The sequence below is a fragment of the Haliotis asinina genome, chromosome 8 (assembly GCF_037392515.1).
Source record: "Haliotis asinina isolate JCU_RB_2024 chromosome 8, JCU_Hal_asi_v2, whole genome shotgun sequence".
Taxonomy (NCBI): domain Eukaryota; kingdom Metazoa; phylum Mollusca; class Gastropoda; order Lepetellida; family Haliotidae; genus Haliotis; species Haliotis asinina.
The window spans coordinates 7,843,704-7,858,442 of NC_090287.1; the positions used below are offsets into that span (position 1 = coordinate 7,843,704).

At 41.5% G+C, this 14,739-nt stretch overlaps 1 protein-coding gene across 1 annotated transcript in view; it reads right to left on the reverse strand.

Annotated features, from left to right (window-relative positions):
- The window catches only part of LOC137293404 (C-1-tetrahydrofolate synthase, cytoplasmic-like), a 36,364-nt gene that overhangs the window by 20,164 nt on the left and 1,461 nt on the right, over window positions 1–14,739 (reverse strand). The window contains exons 2-12 of the mRNA XM_067823922.1: window positions 10,966–11,050; window positions 9,643–9,756; window positions 9,354–9,413; window positions 8,832–8,908; window positions 8,337–8,437; window positions 7,829–7,965; window positions 7,498–7,609; window positions 6,749–6,918; window positions 5,106–5,164; window positions 4,587–4,760; window positions 4,006–4,142 (exon numbers count right to left, since the gene is read on the reverse strand). Of these exons, the coding sequence (XP_067680023.1) occupies window positions 4,006–4,142; window positions 4,587–4,760; window positions 5,106–5,164; window positions 6,749–6,918; window positions 7,498–7,609; window positions 7,829–7,965; window positions 8,337–8,437; window positions 8,832–8,908; window positions 9,354–9,413; window positions 9,643–9,756; window positions 10,966–11,050 (1,226 nt within the window). The remainder of the gene's footprint in view (window positions 1–4,005; window positions 4,143–4,586; window positions 4,761–5,105; window positions 5,165–6,748; window positions 6,919–7,497; window positions 7,610–7,828; window positions 7,966–8,336; window positions 8,438–8,831; window positions 8,909–9,353; window positions 9,414–9,642; window positions 9,757–10,965; window positions 11,051–14,739) is intronic.

Sequence of the window (14,739 nt, forward strand, 5' to 3'; positions counted from 1 at the left end):
TGGCGCCACCATAACAGCAAAATGGAGTGAGGCTGTTCTCTTAATATAAACTTTAAGAGATTTCCTAACATCTAATACATGAACCTTACGGTAAGTATTATCAGACGATGCAGGCAGCATAAACACAGGTAGATCGATAGGCGCTGTCACATGATGAAGCGAATGATCGATCTTTGGTCCTTATGGAACACAGTAAGTTCCGGGTATTAAGATATGACGTGTAAATCACGAACACATCTACCAGACGTAACTGCCACTAAAAAAGCCATTTTCCAACTTAACAGTTGTAACGACAGGTTGGCCAGGTCATAAACGAGAGGAGTGGGCACCATTCCAGTACTCTACACAAATCCCATGGAAGACTTGTCCGTCTAACGACCGGACACAGTCTGTCCACGCCTGCAAGAAAACGCTGTACCAGGGGTTATTGTCCCAATACGGCACCTCTGTCATGCTGTTCAGACACTTGAGATTTAGAATGGTCTGAATGTTTTGTTATTGGTAACCAGGATATAAATGGAGTAGAACCCCATAATCTCCTGGCCCAACGGAACAATTTCTATAGCCACCATATCCAGACAGGACTGGATCATGGAACGGGGGATTGTCACTTTTTCCAGCAACTTCGTCACTGGAGTGCAGTGAATCCCGGCAAAAAGGAGGAGGCTCTCGCTTCCACTGTGGCACGAGGCCATCCGCGAGTGTGGACAGTACCCAGGGATTGGACATGACTATCCCATTTCCGAAGGAATAATGGGAGGCAGCCACCCACATGTACTTCGGGCAAAAGGCAATATAACCCTGCTGATGGCAGAGAGATTGTTGCTCTGTTGGACAATTACAGGCTCAGGTTTGGTTGCTGTTCATCCTTAGACTGAACTTGAACTTGAACTGCTAACAACCTCCGCAGCCTCCCAACTACTGTCAAAGCCCCCGGAAACTGGGTAAAGCCCAGTCGGAAAGGCAGAGAAAGTAGTGTCTCCTGTGTTGCCAGTGAAAATCTGGCGACAGACAGCCATAGCTTCTGAAGGCCCATCACGACACACATCTTCTGACTTGCGCAAGACCGCAGATGTAAATAGACCTCCATGAGACGCTAAAGTGGAGGAGGCAATTTCCTCGTACCCATCTCACGTGATACCAGCTGCCTCTGCAGGACAGTGAGGTAGGCAGAGTGTACCACAACCTTAAGTTTTTGCAAGGAATTCCAATACTGCTCCTCAAAGGAACGGTAAGCCAACGACTAACTATGGCCAAATGACATTCCAAGCGTGATCAAGGTGTAGATGCACTCATCGACAACAGGAGCTTCAAATAGCACATCATCTCCCATCGAGTAGCGGTGGTTGAGCTCTGGGAGATCAAACCGCGAGCTGCAACCCGACAGAACACGGCAAAGTATAAACGACTTCGCTAATGAGCGAAGGTAATATGGTCGGCTGGATCTCAGCTACCCTGCACGGAGTAAACACTTCACCAGGAAGACAAAACTCCACAGGATCAGGGGCGTCCGAATGGACAACCACCTACGTCAGTATTACAGCAATACGTTTGAGTACATGCTGCAGGGACGATCCAAGCGAGAAGCCGAGTTGTCCGAATCAGCCTACCCTTGGCTCACCGAAGAATCAGGGTGCCTAGACCTGGTGGGATTGACTGCTGAAACAGGGACCCCCGGTGCACTGATCGGAACCGAGACAGGCAGCAAGCCAGTGTTTGAGAACCACCAGTTAGGTTGCCGGTAACCAATGGCACGAGGCCCAGTGGACTGGCGCTGACAAGCAGAACTGCACTTGAGTTGGTGCTCGGTACAGAACCCTCAGAGCCATCAGGAAGGCCATCAGCAGAGCTGGAGCTTGGATCTGACACTACCCCCAGGGACAGCACCCGTGCCTGAACCTAGACCCAAGGCTTGGGTGCTCCCTACTCTCTCTCAAACGACCCCAGACCGCCAAGATCAGAGGAACGGATGCCAAGCTCCTGCTGGGGATCGGACATCACGTCTGTGATCAGGTACCAGACTAACAACATTTGCTGCTGCAAATGCTGGTGCAGGTGGGGAGGCATTTGAGAAGTAGAGGGAAGAGGGAGAAAACAGGGTTATCCCCCAACTTAGCCCCCTTATCCCCTGGAGCCAGCTAGTAGGTAAAGCTGAGGCATGACTGTAACAATCAGAACCAAACTAATGGTAACTGATGAACAGAAAACATATGCAATTGAACATACAAGTAAAATATAAACGCACGGGTGATAATAAATTGCCAAAATACATTTAACCCAGCTAAACAACTTTATCTTAAAGTATAAGCAGATAAATGCAAGTAACAAGTGTGCACATATAATTGCATAATGCTATGAAAAAGACAAAGTTTTGAAACCAACTTACCCATTTTGACTGAAACAAGAAGAAATAGATTAAAACATTTTAGCATGTAAAAACATAATAACAAGAAACCTGCAGGAATAAGTGAGACACAAGCAAAGCACTTCCTGCACTAAAAAGAAGCCATAAATGCCGCAGTCTTGCCAGCCACATGACAGGAAGATAGGACCCGACCGGCAATTTATGAATGAAAATTTCGGCCAAGAAATTTCAACTAACCCCCGTGCCAAAGCAAAGGAACCATACATACGAGGGGATGTCAATAAGTTTTGAACCTTGAGCATTTTTTATACCCAGGTGTCACAGCCTATGGTACGACATCGAATCACATTCCACGAGTTAGAGGAGACCACAGGCATTTCACACAGATCCATCGAAACAATTCTTCATGAACATGTTGTCATGTCTAAGGTGTGCGCAAGATGGGTCCCAAAAATGCTTACAGATGAAATGAAGCAAACAAGGGTCACCATAAGCAACTCCATGCGAACCAGATACAACAAGAATCCAGAAGATTTTCACTTTAGGCTAGTAACCTGTGATGAAACCTGGATCCAAGACTATGATCCTGAGAGCAAACAAGAATCCATGGAATGGAAACATGTCACTTCTCCCAGGACTAAAAAGTTCAAAGCCTCCAGATCAGTGCAGAAGGTAATGGCGACAGTCTTCTTGGATAACAAAGGCGTCATCCACATAGATTACTTACCAAAAGGAAGAACAATGAATGGGGAATATTACACTAACTTGTTGAGGCAAGTGCGACAGTCAATCAAGGAGAAGCGCCAGGGCAAGATCAGACGTGGCATTCTTCTACATCAAGACAATGCTCCAGTACACACCTCTCGCATTGCAACCGCTGCTGTCCAGGAATGCGGGTACAAAATCTTGCTGCATTCCCCCTACCTCCAGACCTGGCACCAAGTGATTACCATCTGTTCCCAAATCAAGGAACACTTGCGTGGTCGTAGATTTCAGGATGATAATGAGCTTATTGCTACTACTGAGGCTTGGTCTGAAGACCAAAATGGCGCCTTCTACAAAGATGGCATCAGCGCCTGGCAGAAAAGATGGAACAAGTGTCTTGACTCACAAGGGGACTATGTTGAAACTGAATGTGGTTCATACCAATATTTTGTGCTTTTTTTTGCAAGGTTCAAAACTTACTGACATCCCCTCACACAGTAGCTGACTCTTTCTCACTCATAATTCCATAGGTAGATGGCACAAAGACGATCTAAATGGACCACGCACGTCTTTCCAGTCAAACGACAGCATGAAAAGTGAGGTGTGAGGTTGACGGCCAGAGATACCTGCTCTTGGCTGTAGGGGGCCTGGGGAGCCCTGTAAATGTGGTCCCACAAGACAAAAATGAGGTTTTTGTTTTGTAAATATTGTATTATCAAATGTCGTAGGGATTTTTAATGGACATAAAAGTGATTATATGTACCCCAAGGCCGAAAAAGAATGGTAGTTCCAAAAGTGGAAGAAACACTGACTACTCCACAATCAGTTCTACACATCATAAGAGCTCATGTTGGCCAGTTCTCTTCCAAAGATCTCAACACATTTGGTCATACTAATATTAGATGATTATGTTGCCTATATATGTTCCTGGTTACCTTTGATGCCAAAGGTGGGGCCCTGAGAGGGTTGTCTGACACAGGCAAAAATATTTTTCTTGAGCTGTGATCCGATGGCTTGAGCAAGTCCAATAGAGGTGGTACTCTTTCCTTCTCCCAGGGGTGTGGGCGTGATCCTGATATATGAATACAATCAGACGCAAACAGGTTATAGCACATAGAAAGGAGGATGTTTTTCTAGCAGTTCAGATGGCCTCACCAGACATATAATATTCATTATTTGTTGGTTGTTGTCTGCAATTACTTTATTTCAATCAACTGAGAACTTCCCTTTTTGATAATCAGACAGGTATGCCGTTCAGAACAACTTTGCTTGAACAAAAAGTCTAGAAGCGTCTTTGCTGATTAGACATTTCACTAGATATAATATCCAGTGGATGCTTTGACAGATCTTGACTTGGAGGTATTGAATAGGACTTATCTGAGATTCAACCCATGTGGGGAATATTTAAATACATCATCGATATTAGTCAGTTCATTGCTATTTGAGCATCAGAGTAAGACAGATAAAAGACAGTAATGATGTAGAGATTAATGTGAAGACACACTGGTTACCTCACCCTGTGACTACTACATAACGCCCATCCTTCTGATTGGCAAGTCTCTTCAGCACTTGCAAGGAAACCTTTGCCTTCTTCTTGCCATACAAGTCAACCTCTTCTGGCTGAAGATTTATCTCCCTTGCCAGGAGTGCAATGTCACGTGGTGTCTGAGACTGGGCAACTTCAATATCACTGGGGATACAAAGATGAGCAGAAACATCGCTTTCAAGATAATTCTTTTTATGCAGCAATGTAATGGCATCTGTGATTAAGCACACTAGTCTGGACTTACGACATGCTTTCAATATTTGGTATGAAATTGCCAGATACTGAACCATGACCTTTTGACATCTGGACCAATCCACTGGTCTCTCATGATACACACAAACTTAACAACTACTTCACATATTAACACTCAAATCAAGTACCAGAAATTCATGATTGATGTTTTGAGGATAACATCTGATAACATTTGGGTTTCAACTAAAGGATGAAAGTCTGATCATCACATACTGTCTGAAACATTACCAATGTTACCTTGGCACTGGCGTCTTCAGTTTCAGGGGTAACAATGTCAGGCTCCACTTGTTGACTCCCTGAAAATGGAGTGAGTGAGTGAGTCATTTACCTTAATTATAACTTGGTGGTGGACAAAAGTCTGGACAGACTGGATCTATCACTTTGGTAAAACATACTCGTAAGCCATTGTACAAAATATTCAAAGCCACCATCATGCTTCTAACATTCTGAATGAGTGAGTGAGTTTAGTTTTATGCCTCACCCAGCAATATTACAGCTACATGGCGTCGGTCTGTAAATAATCGAGTCTGCACCAGACAATCCAGTGACTAACAACATGAGCATCGATCTGTGTAATTGGGAACCGATGACATGTGTCAACCAAGTCAGCGAGTCTGACCACCCAATCCCGTTAGTCGCCTCTTGCGACAAGCATGGGTTACTGAAGGCCTATTCTACCCCAGGACCTTCACGGGTCTCTAACATTCTGATACCTTTGAAGTTGTCATTGATATCTCAGCTATTGTCATCAATATCTTGACTTACCCTCATCAGTATCTCATCTGAAGTTCTCAACATGCCAGCTATGTCTTCTGCAGATGTGACTTACCCTCATCAGTATCTCATCTGAAGTTCTCAACATGCCAGCTATGTCTTCTGCAGATGTGACTTACCCTCATCAGTATCTCATCTCAAGTTATCAACATGCAAGCTATGTCTACTGCAGATGTGACTTACCCTCATCAGTATCGCATCTGAAGATCAACATGCCAGCTATGTCTTCTGCAGATGTGACTCATCAGTATCTCATCTGAAGTTCTCAACATGCCAGCTATGTCTACTGCAGATGTGACTTACCCTCATCAGTATCTCATCTGAAGTTATCAACATGCCAGCTATGTCTACTGCAGATGTGACTTACCCTCATCAGTATCTCATCTGAAGATCAACATGCCAGCTATGTCTTCTGCAGATGTGACTCATCAGTATCTCATCTGAAGTTATCAACATGCCAGCTATGTCTTCTGCAGATGTGACTCATCAGTATCTCATCTGAAGTTATCAACATGCCAGCTATGTCTTCTGCAGATGTGACTCATCAGTATCTCATCTGGAGTTATCAACATGCCAGCTATGTCTACTGCAGATGTGACTTACCCTCATCAGTATCTCATCTGAAGTTCTCAACATGCCAGCTATGTCTACTGCAGATGTGACTTACCCTCATCAGTATCTCATCTGAAGTTATCAACATGCCAGCTATGTCTTCTGCAGATGTGACTTACCCTCATCAGTATCTCATCTGAAGTTATCAACATGCCAGCTATGTCTTCTGCAGATGTGACTCATCAGTATCTCATCTGGAGTTATCAACATGCCAGCTATGTCTACTGCAGATGTGACTTACCCTCATCAGTATCTCATCTGAAGTTCTCAACATGCCAGCTATGTCTTCTGCAGATGTGACTTACCCTCATCAGTATCTCATCTGAAGTTATCAACATGCCAGCTATGTCTTCTGCAGATGTGACTCATCAGTATCTCATCTGAAGTTATCAACATGCCAGCTATGTCTACTGCAGATGTAAATGTCAAAATGTTCATTAATCTGAAATCCAAACCAGATCAACAAAAACCCACAGGCTTGTGTGAGTGCTCACCCCTGCTCTCTCCATGGCCCGTCTTGCCTGGTCCACGGTGTTCTTCAGCAGCATGGCCACAGTCATCGGCCCAACTCCACCCATGACTGGAGTGATCCACGATGCCACCTCTTTGGCCTCATCATAGGCTACGTCCCCCACCAGCCTCTTACCGGACTTCTTCGTTGAATCTGAACATATGCAGGGAGAATCAGATGATTGTGGTATACAAATTTCAGCACAGTTAGTTCAGCTCAACACACAGAGAGTACAATAATTCATGTCAATATCTCCACACAACTGACTTGGTTAGTTGAACGCCATTTGGCAATGCTCCAGCTACTTGGATATAATCAAGTCTGGACCAGGCAATCCAGTGATCAACAGCATGAATATTGATCTCCACAATTGGGATACAATGACATCTACAATCTAGTTAGTCGCCTCTCAAAACAAGCATGGGTTGCTGGAGACCAATTCTATCTTGGAGGTTATTGCTGTGAGAGATGATGCAATCTTCTTTACCATATTAAAAACTCCAGATAATTACATGTTCAATCAGAATTGTGATCGGTGAACATTCACGGCTCTGAGTTGCTGTACATTATGATTCAAATGAGAAACCTTCTAGCAGGCATGCGTTTCTAAATCTTGATCAAATAGTGAGGAAATGTTTTTTTCATCAAAAGGTTAATGTACAAAGCCTCACTGGTTGCACCCTCACAAACACATGCAAAGGCTGTTGAACTAACACCACAATCTCTCCCTACCTGGAATAGAGTTGATGCCACAATCCACCACCACAGCCCCTGGTTTGATCCAGTCTCCTTTCACCAACTCGGGTTCGTTGATAGCAACTACGAGGATGTCAGCTTTCTGTACCTGTGAACGGGGTGAATACGTCAGACATTTGCTGGACTAATGAAGAATATTACATTGTGCAAGGCTTAAAAACCACAGACTCTCTTAATATGAAAAAGGTTTACAAATACCATACAGAACATGCATGAAAGTTATTGTTTACTCTCAAAGTCACTGTTTGCTGACTGAAGGTCATATAGTATCTCAGACAAACCAGTTCATCGCCAACTAACCACTCACCTCTGCCCTGAGGTTGACTGTACTGGAGTGACACTGGGTCACAGTGGCATGGTTCCACAGCAGAAGGTCAGACATCGGAGCTCCCACTATCTTGCTCCTACCCAACACCACAGCTTGCTTGCCCTTCACCTCCACTCCTGAACACACCACAAATATTGCACTATAACTGATTCAAACACTTCAGACAATGTCCCCAACAAATGCACTATCCCATTCGGTAGGTTGGCATTTATCAAACGGCATTCTCTGGCCAAAAATTTCCCAAGACAACAACAAAGCAAGGGCATTTCAACATGTTTTTCCAAGCCAAAATTTGATTGTCAGATCACTTGCAGTCTGACAATTCCTTCCAATTTTGTCACAAACTGACATACCAGCCATTGTTAAAGAAAGCCTTTCAACTGGACAAGCTTGGCTACTACTTGTCACAAGGGTCTACCAAATTAGTCTGCTCACAGGAAACCTGAAGCAAAAGCCAGTATATGAAGTCTGTCACTGATTTAAGCACCTGATCTGTGTATGAGATCAAGACAGCCTCGTGGAGTGCATGGGAGAATACAGCTGTCAAGGTCACCCTGAGAGAGTCGACCAGCATTACCAACATGGTGACTGAAACAGAATCAAATGAATCTCAGTCATCATCAGTCAGTGAGTGAATCTTTAAAAAATTGTTAATATTATTCCACTGTAAATATAGTTTGGCCTATGCAACAGAAAGCACAAGCAAGGAAATCCACACAATCCTGGGCATTACATGCAAAGAAGAGGCCTCAAACCTGGCCAACATGGCTGTGAAATGAAGAAATTATTACTTGCCAGAATGTGGTCACAGCCATGACAACTAAGTTTCAGGCCTTTTCTTTGCATGTATTGAATCTTAAGCCCTTCAGAGAATATTCAAATTTAAGAAGTTTAAAAACATCTTATAAAACTATGGCCTTTAAAAAGAAGATTGAAATAAATTAAATTCATAAGCTTCTGTTTTAGAGAATACAATACCCACCCATCAACATCCTTGACCTGCAGTATTGTATTGGTCACCAAGTTGGCATCCACTTCATTGTCTGTGTCCAATGGGAGCTGTAAGATAGGGATGGGGTTAGGAATTCAAATTGCAGATGCATCTTGGGGTAAATGAAAAGCTTAGAGTGAGTGTGTTCAGTTTTACACTGCTTTTAGCAATATTCCAGCAATATCACATCAGGGGACACCAGAAATGGGCATTTATGTCATGGGTCTTAAATAAGGGGTTCTTGTCACAACCCCTTCTATTAGAACTACACACAATAAGAGCTATCTTGAAGAGTTCCAGGAGCTATGCTGGATCCCCTTTGAAAACAAGATTGTTTCATTACAAGTGGTAAGAAGGAGAATAAAAGTATTGCTGATAAAGAGTACCCTTGCTGAAATTCATTTTTCTTGTGTTTGACACTGAACAAGAAAAAAAAAAAAAGACACCATGCTTTATTTATTTCAAATTCATCACAAGGCCCTTGGCTGTAATATGTGCAATTTCCAATTCTACCTGTACATCGATTCCATGGATGTCGACATTGTTGTTGAGATCTTCTACTGTCTTGATAATCTGAAGAGAAACGAGGTGATTGTTTACGTACTGATCACTGAAGTCCAGAGCTGTTTATTTGATAAAATTGAAATTGCAAGTGGAATTAATATTGAAGGTATAGGCATAATACTCACTATCTTATGCATCACAATTGAAAGATTATTTTCAGTGGACAATTCCCAATTAAATTTTCTGTCAAGGACAGAGGCCTACATATATATATCCCCCAGGTTCATGGAATACCTACTTCACTTTGTGTGGCTGTTCGTGATATTTTGATGTGGCGAGCATCCACGCCGACCTCTGCTGCAGACTTGAGCTTCATATTGATGTAGACATTTGAATCTTCTTCCCCTCCAACCTACAAAGGATTTCAGATTGTGAATGCGAGAGTGAGGGGGTGTTTGCTTTTAAATTGTTTCTAGAAATATTCCAGCAATATCACAGTGTGGGACATCAGAAATGGGCTTCACACATAGTACCCATGTGGGGAATTGAACCTGGGTGTACCGCATGACGGGCAAACACTTTAACCACTAGGCTATCCCAATGCCCCTGACTGGGTACATGTTACGGTCAGTTTGTGAAATCAGTCATTTCATGAAATGAGGGATAGCCATTTTGCGTCAGTGTGTAACAACAATCAGTATATACACCTGGAAACTAATTAAGCGTCCCCACTATTTTCGGGATGATGAGAAACAAAACTTACTGTAACTCTCTCACTATTCCAAAGACAGTGGAACCTTAGCAACTGTGAAACATACCATCTACTGGCAAATGAAAAACAAGAAAATTATTCCAATTCATATTGTTTTAATTGCGTAACCAATGTGATTTGATCACTATTGATTTTTGATGGAAATATTCACTATCGTAGCATTGTCAATGGCTGACTATTAGAAGAAAATATGCACAAGGAATGTCACATGTTAACGTCTGATGGATCTAGCATCAGTATTGGGTGTGTCCCCCCACGTGCTTGGCTGACAGCTTGAATCCTCCTCCTCATGCTACTATTAAACCTGATAAGATCAAGTGGCAATTGCCCCATTCTACATGCAAAGCAGCTTCCAGCTGTGCAAGATTCTGGAGAGGGGGTTCACTCAATTTCACACAGCGTCCAAGAAAGTCCCATTCATGTTTAACCATGGTTAATAGTTGTTCTACTATCATGAAATATATCAGGGGCCCGTGCTTAATTTAGTTCCAGGTGTATACTTCGGGTCATTTTGGAAATTTCATTTCATCTATATCTTGTGGACATGGGTTTGTGAGGTGTGACTTTGGGCATTATGAGCAAGTGTCAGTCCAACACAAAAAGAACAAAATCTGTGAAACAACTCACATCCAAATAGGTCAAATTGTAACGGATAACAACTTCTTGTGTGAGTGCGATGTTTCGATACAGATTATTGTACCGTTGTCAACAAGTTAACTCACATCCAGCTATATACTTTCTTTTCAACAGAGGGAATGTCCTTGGGCTGAAACTGTTGAGCATTTTGGTTTAAGCATGGTGGAATCTCTATCTAAGCTGTGTCAGGAACTTCTTTAAGAATTTATTCACCTGTACAATGGCCAAACATGGCACCAGTCCTGGGTACTTCTCTTGTAATTCTTGCACTTCCACTTTCAGCTTTGCACAGATGTCTCTGCAACCATGTTGATATGAAGTCACAGACAGACAGGTTTATTTCGTTGATGTGGAGTATACGGAGTATAGACGGAGTATAATATCATGGTAGTAGTAGTAGTAGTATAGTATTTAGAAGATGTACATATTTTTGTGTATTCAGGTTCACAAAATAGGAACTTGGTATATATTGGCTTCTTCCTGCTGCATATAAATGACATTTCATTGTACATGATACTCATAGTCTAGTAAGTTTTACAATTGACACACATCGCTACACTAATGTCATTGTCTTTTGCTATGGTTAAGAATTTGGTGTGCTAAAAAGGTGTAAGAAACCCCCTGTGAATCAGCAAAACAGAACAAAGACAAGTTTAAAATATTCAAATAATATTATTAGCAAAGAGAGAGAGCAAGGTATACAAAGTCACAAGTCAGTGTCACAATAGAGATTTCTAATACAATACAAATGAGACAAAATCTAAGGCAATGGGTCACAAAATATAATATAGCAAACTCACCAAAGTCTTAGTGCAAGAGAGAAACTGTCGTGCAGAATGTAACACAGTGAGCGGTCTGACAGCGGCTATAGAGATGAAGCGTTGGCAGAGGCAAAATGACATAAACTCCAGCAAATGAATGTGAATGTGTTAATCTGTGTTGCTCACAGCACGGCAACTAGCCTTTATATATACTTTCAGTCGTTTCCCAAAAGTACGAGCCCTTACTACAATCGCCAACACGGTAGAATGCCCCAGAATAACCTCCCGGAAGTAAACAAACAGGAAGTCAAGGGCAGATAATTCCCAGAAAACCCGAATCCTAAACTGCGAATCATCTATTAAACGAAATGTGACCCATCATAGCTATTACTCAAAACACTAAACGTTGTGACCCAATAATAATTATTACTGAAGTAGTAACAAAATATACAGAAAATACATACTCGTAACACTTTAGATCTTCTATACAAAGCTATTTTCAGACTAGGGGTGCCGCATCTGAATACCGTTAAAACTCTGCACAAAAGTACAGTTCTGGAGCAATATCAGAATTGAAAGCAGAATACATGTGCAATGATTCTGAATTCCTTATATCTTGTGTCCAGTCTTGATAGTACATGTCTTTACAACATTGTTTGAAAATATTTAAAAACAATTCACAGTTTCAAACATTTTGGTAAATCCATACATAAGCAAAGTCATGTTGAAATAACATTGATCGTATTGCCGAACGGATGTCTCTGCAATCATGTTGATATATAGTCACAAACAATGAGGAGAAATTATGTTTTAACACAAATTAATAAAGCACGCAAGATTTAGCATTCAAGGGAAAAAAAGGTTTATTGCTTCCACGAAAGGTAAATGTCAGGCCTTTGCTTGGTCCCATTTACGGTACAGCTAATAGTTCAGCTAAAATACAAAAAGACGCTTGTGGCAAATAGGACCTACTTGTTTCTGGAATTTCTCAAAAGTATTTATTATTGTATCATAACAGAGATTATCTCTCCATGACCCACATGGATCTCAGGACCAAGATCTACCTACTAGATTACACCTAATACATTTTAAGGTATAGATGATGTTTGACCTTAAGAAAGTGGTTTCATGCCATCTGAGCAACACACAATATCACATCTGTATCCTGGGAAAAGTAAACCAATGGTTGATAACACGAGCACTGTCTGACTAGGTAACACAACACCTTCAGTCGGCCCTTGCGCCCATCAGATCAACTGTCCCCTCTTATAATAAATAGACTGAGGTGTTGTTGTGATTTTGTATTGCCATTAAAGTCTCTGTTTATTACATTAAACATGTATCTTGTCTGTTAGGGTCACATAACTCCAAACCATGTACATATTTTCAATCATCACATTTCCATATAATAGATAATAATATATTGTGAAAGCAACAGAATATGTAACAATAAAAGTTAATATTAACACATGCTCATATTTGTCACAATGCTTGCATGGGTGTTTAAGGAACCGTAGTTTCTATATTAAACACATGACAAAATGTCTGGCAACATTTTCTCTGAATTTCTTTGTTTTGACTTAAAGTAGAATCTAAGTATAGGAGTTTCGTCCTTATCATATTACAACAGAATATAATGTTGTGTCTTTCTTGTTATTCAGCGCCTGTGTGGGATTTAGTTTCTGCTGTGATTTGTGTTTTGCATGGTGGCACACCAAAGGTAATACAGCACAGACATGTAGTCACGTGCCCACCTATCACCCGTGCACAATTATCAAGTGCATCAACATTAGTCATGTGGCTTGTGTGCAGTCGACCACGTTGGCATTTTGAACCAGTATTCACTGAAAACAGTTGCATTAGGTGAAAAAGAAGAGGAAAAGACGTATCTTTCTCTGTTAGATATTATTGATGATGATGAACTGATATCTCAAGTTATTGCCGGTGATCAGATGAAAGTCGGCAACTACGACTTTTCATCAGATGGCGATGATGTTGTCGCTTCTACCAACTGTGAAGATGACAATATGATTATGATGATTGCACTCAAGCCCAAAAGATGTAATAATAATGGACAATAATTATACGGAACATTTACCCATACTACAATAGGCATAGGGACCGTAACACATTTATGGATAGTGGCGTGGTGGTGGGTTTTATACAGAAGCATGTACCTTGTGCAAGCGACCATCCTGCAGGATATGTTCAAAAGCAATGACTGTCCACCCCCACCCCCAACCCCCCAACCCCTAACCCCACTCCTCCCCAAACTATATTAGCGCAAATCTTTAATCTGTAATATTTTCATGTACAAATTTGCTGGGCCCCTAGCAACCACCACCACTACCACAGTAATCCAGTCATTTTAAGCGTAGCAAAATTCATTCTAGTATTTTCGACAGTATTTATTGGATTTGTAATGAAAAGATACAAAATAAGGTTGAAATTAATTCTTTCAATAGTTCTGCTAATATGTTACTTAAGTTGATAAGGTACATTTTCTAAATGTATTTTCTTTCTTCTCTAGGCGACGGGGTGGATGAGCAGTTGTTCGCACAAAGCATTGTGCACAGCAGCAATGCAATCAGGGAGTATAAAAGTGTTGACGAGCAACAGGATGAGATGGCGAGCAACATTCTGAGCAATGAAAGTAAACGGGTCATCAAGGCTGTGCGAGGGCGGTGTCCTCGACGACCACATGTGAGTCTTTGGAATTTATGGTCAATGTCAAGGTTGCACTATTGTATTTTCCAAAATAAAGGTTAATTTGAACTTTTGCATGTCTGTGTCTCTTTAAGAAGCAGACGAACAGAAGAAAGTAGTCCCCGTAGTATAACCAATATTTTGGTTGGTTATACTACACCCAAGAACAAAGCAGTCGTAGTGTAAATAATACTAGAATGTAAAGATATGGTAAAAGGATTGACAACAAGATTGAAGTATTAATAATTAAATTTTTATTGTGTTCATTAAAATTCTGGCAACTTGATTGGTTAACTGGGAACATTTCTTTTGATTTCATTTCCCAATGAATCTGAAAAAAAATAAGCCACGCCCCCCAAACCGGACTACTTTCGGACCTGAGGAATGTCGGGGAATACCTTTACACAGCGAGGGAATTCCCTTGCACCCGGGTACCTTAATGAACTTTGGGTAAACATTGAAGTGATACATTGTGGTTAACATAAACAAACAACTCAAAATTATCCGTGAACGTTAATAA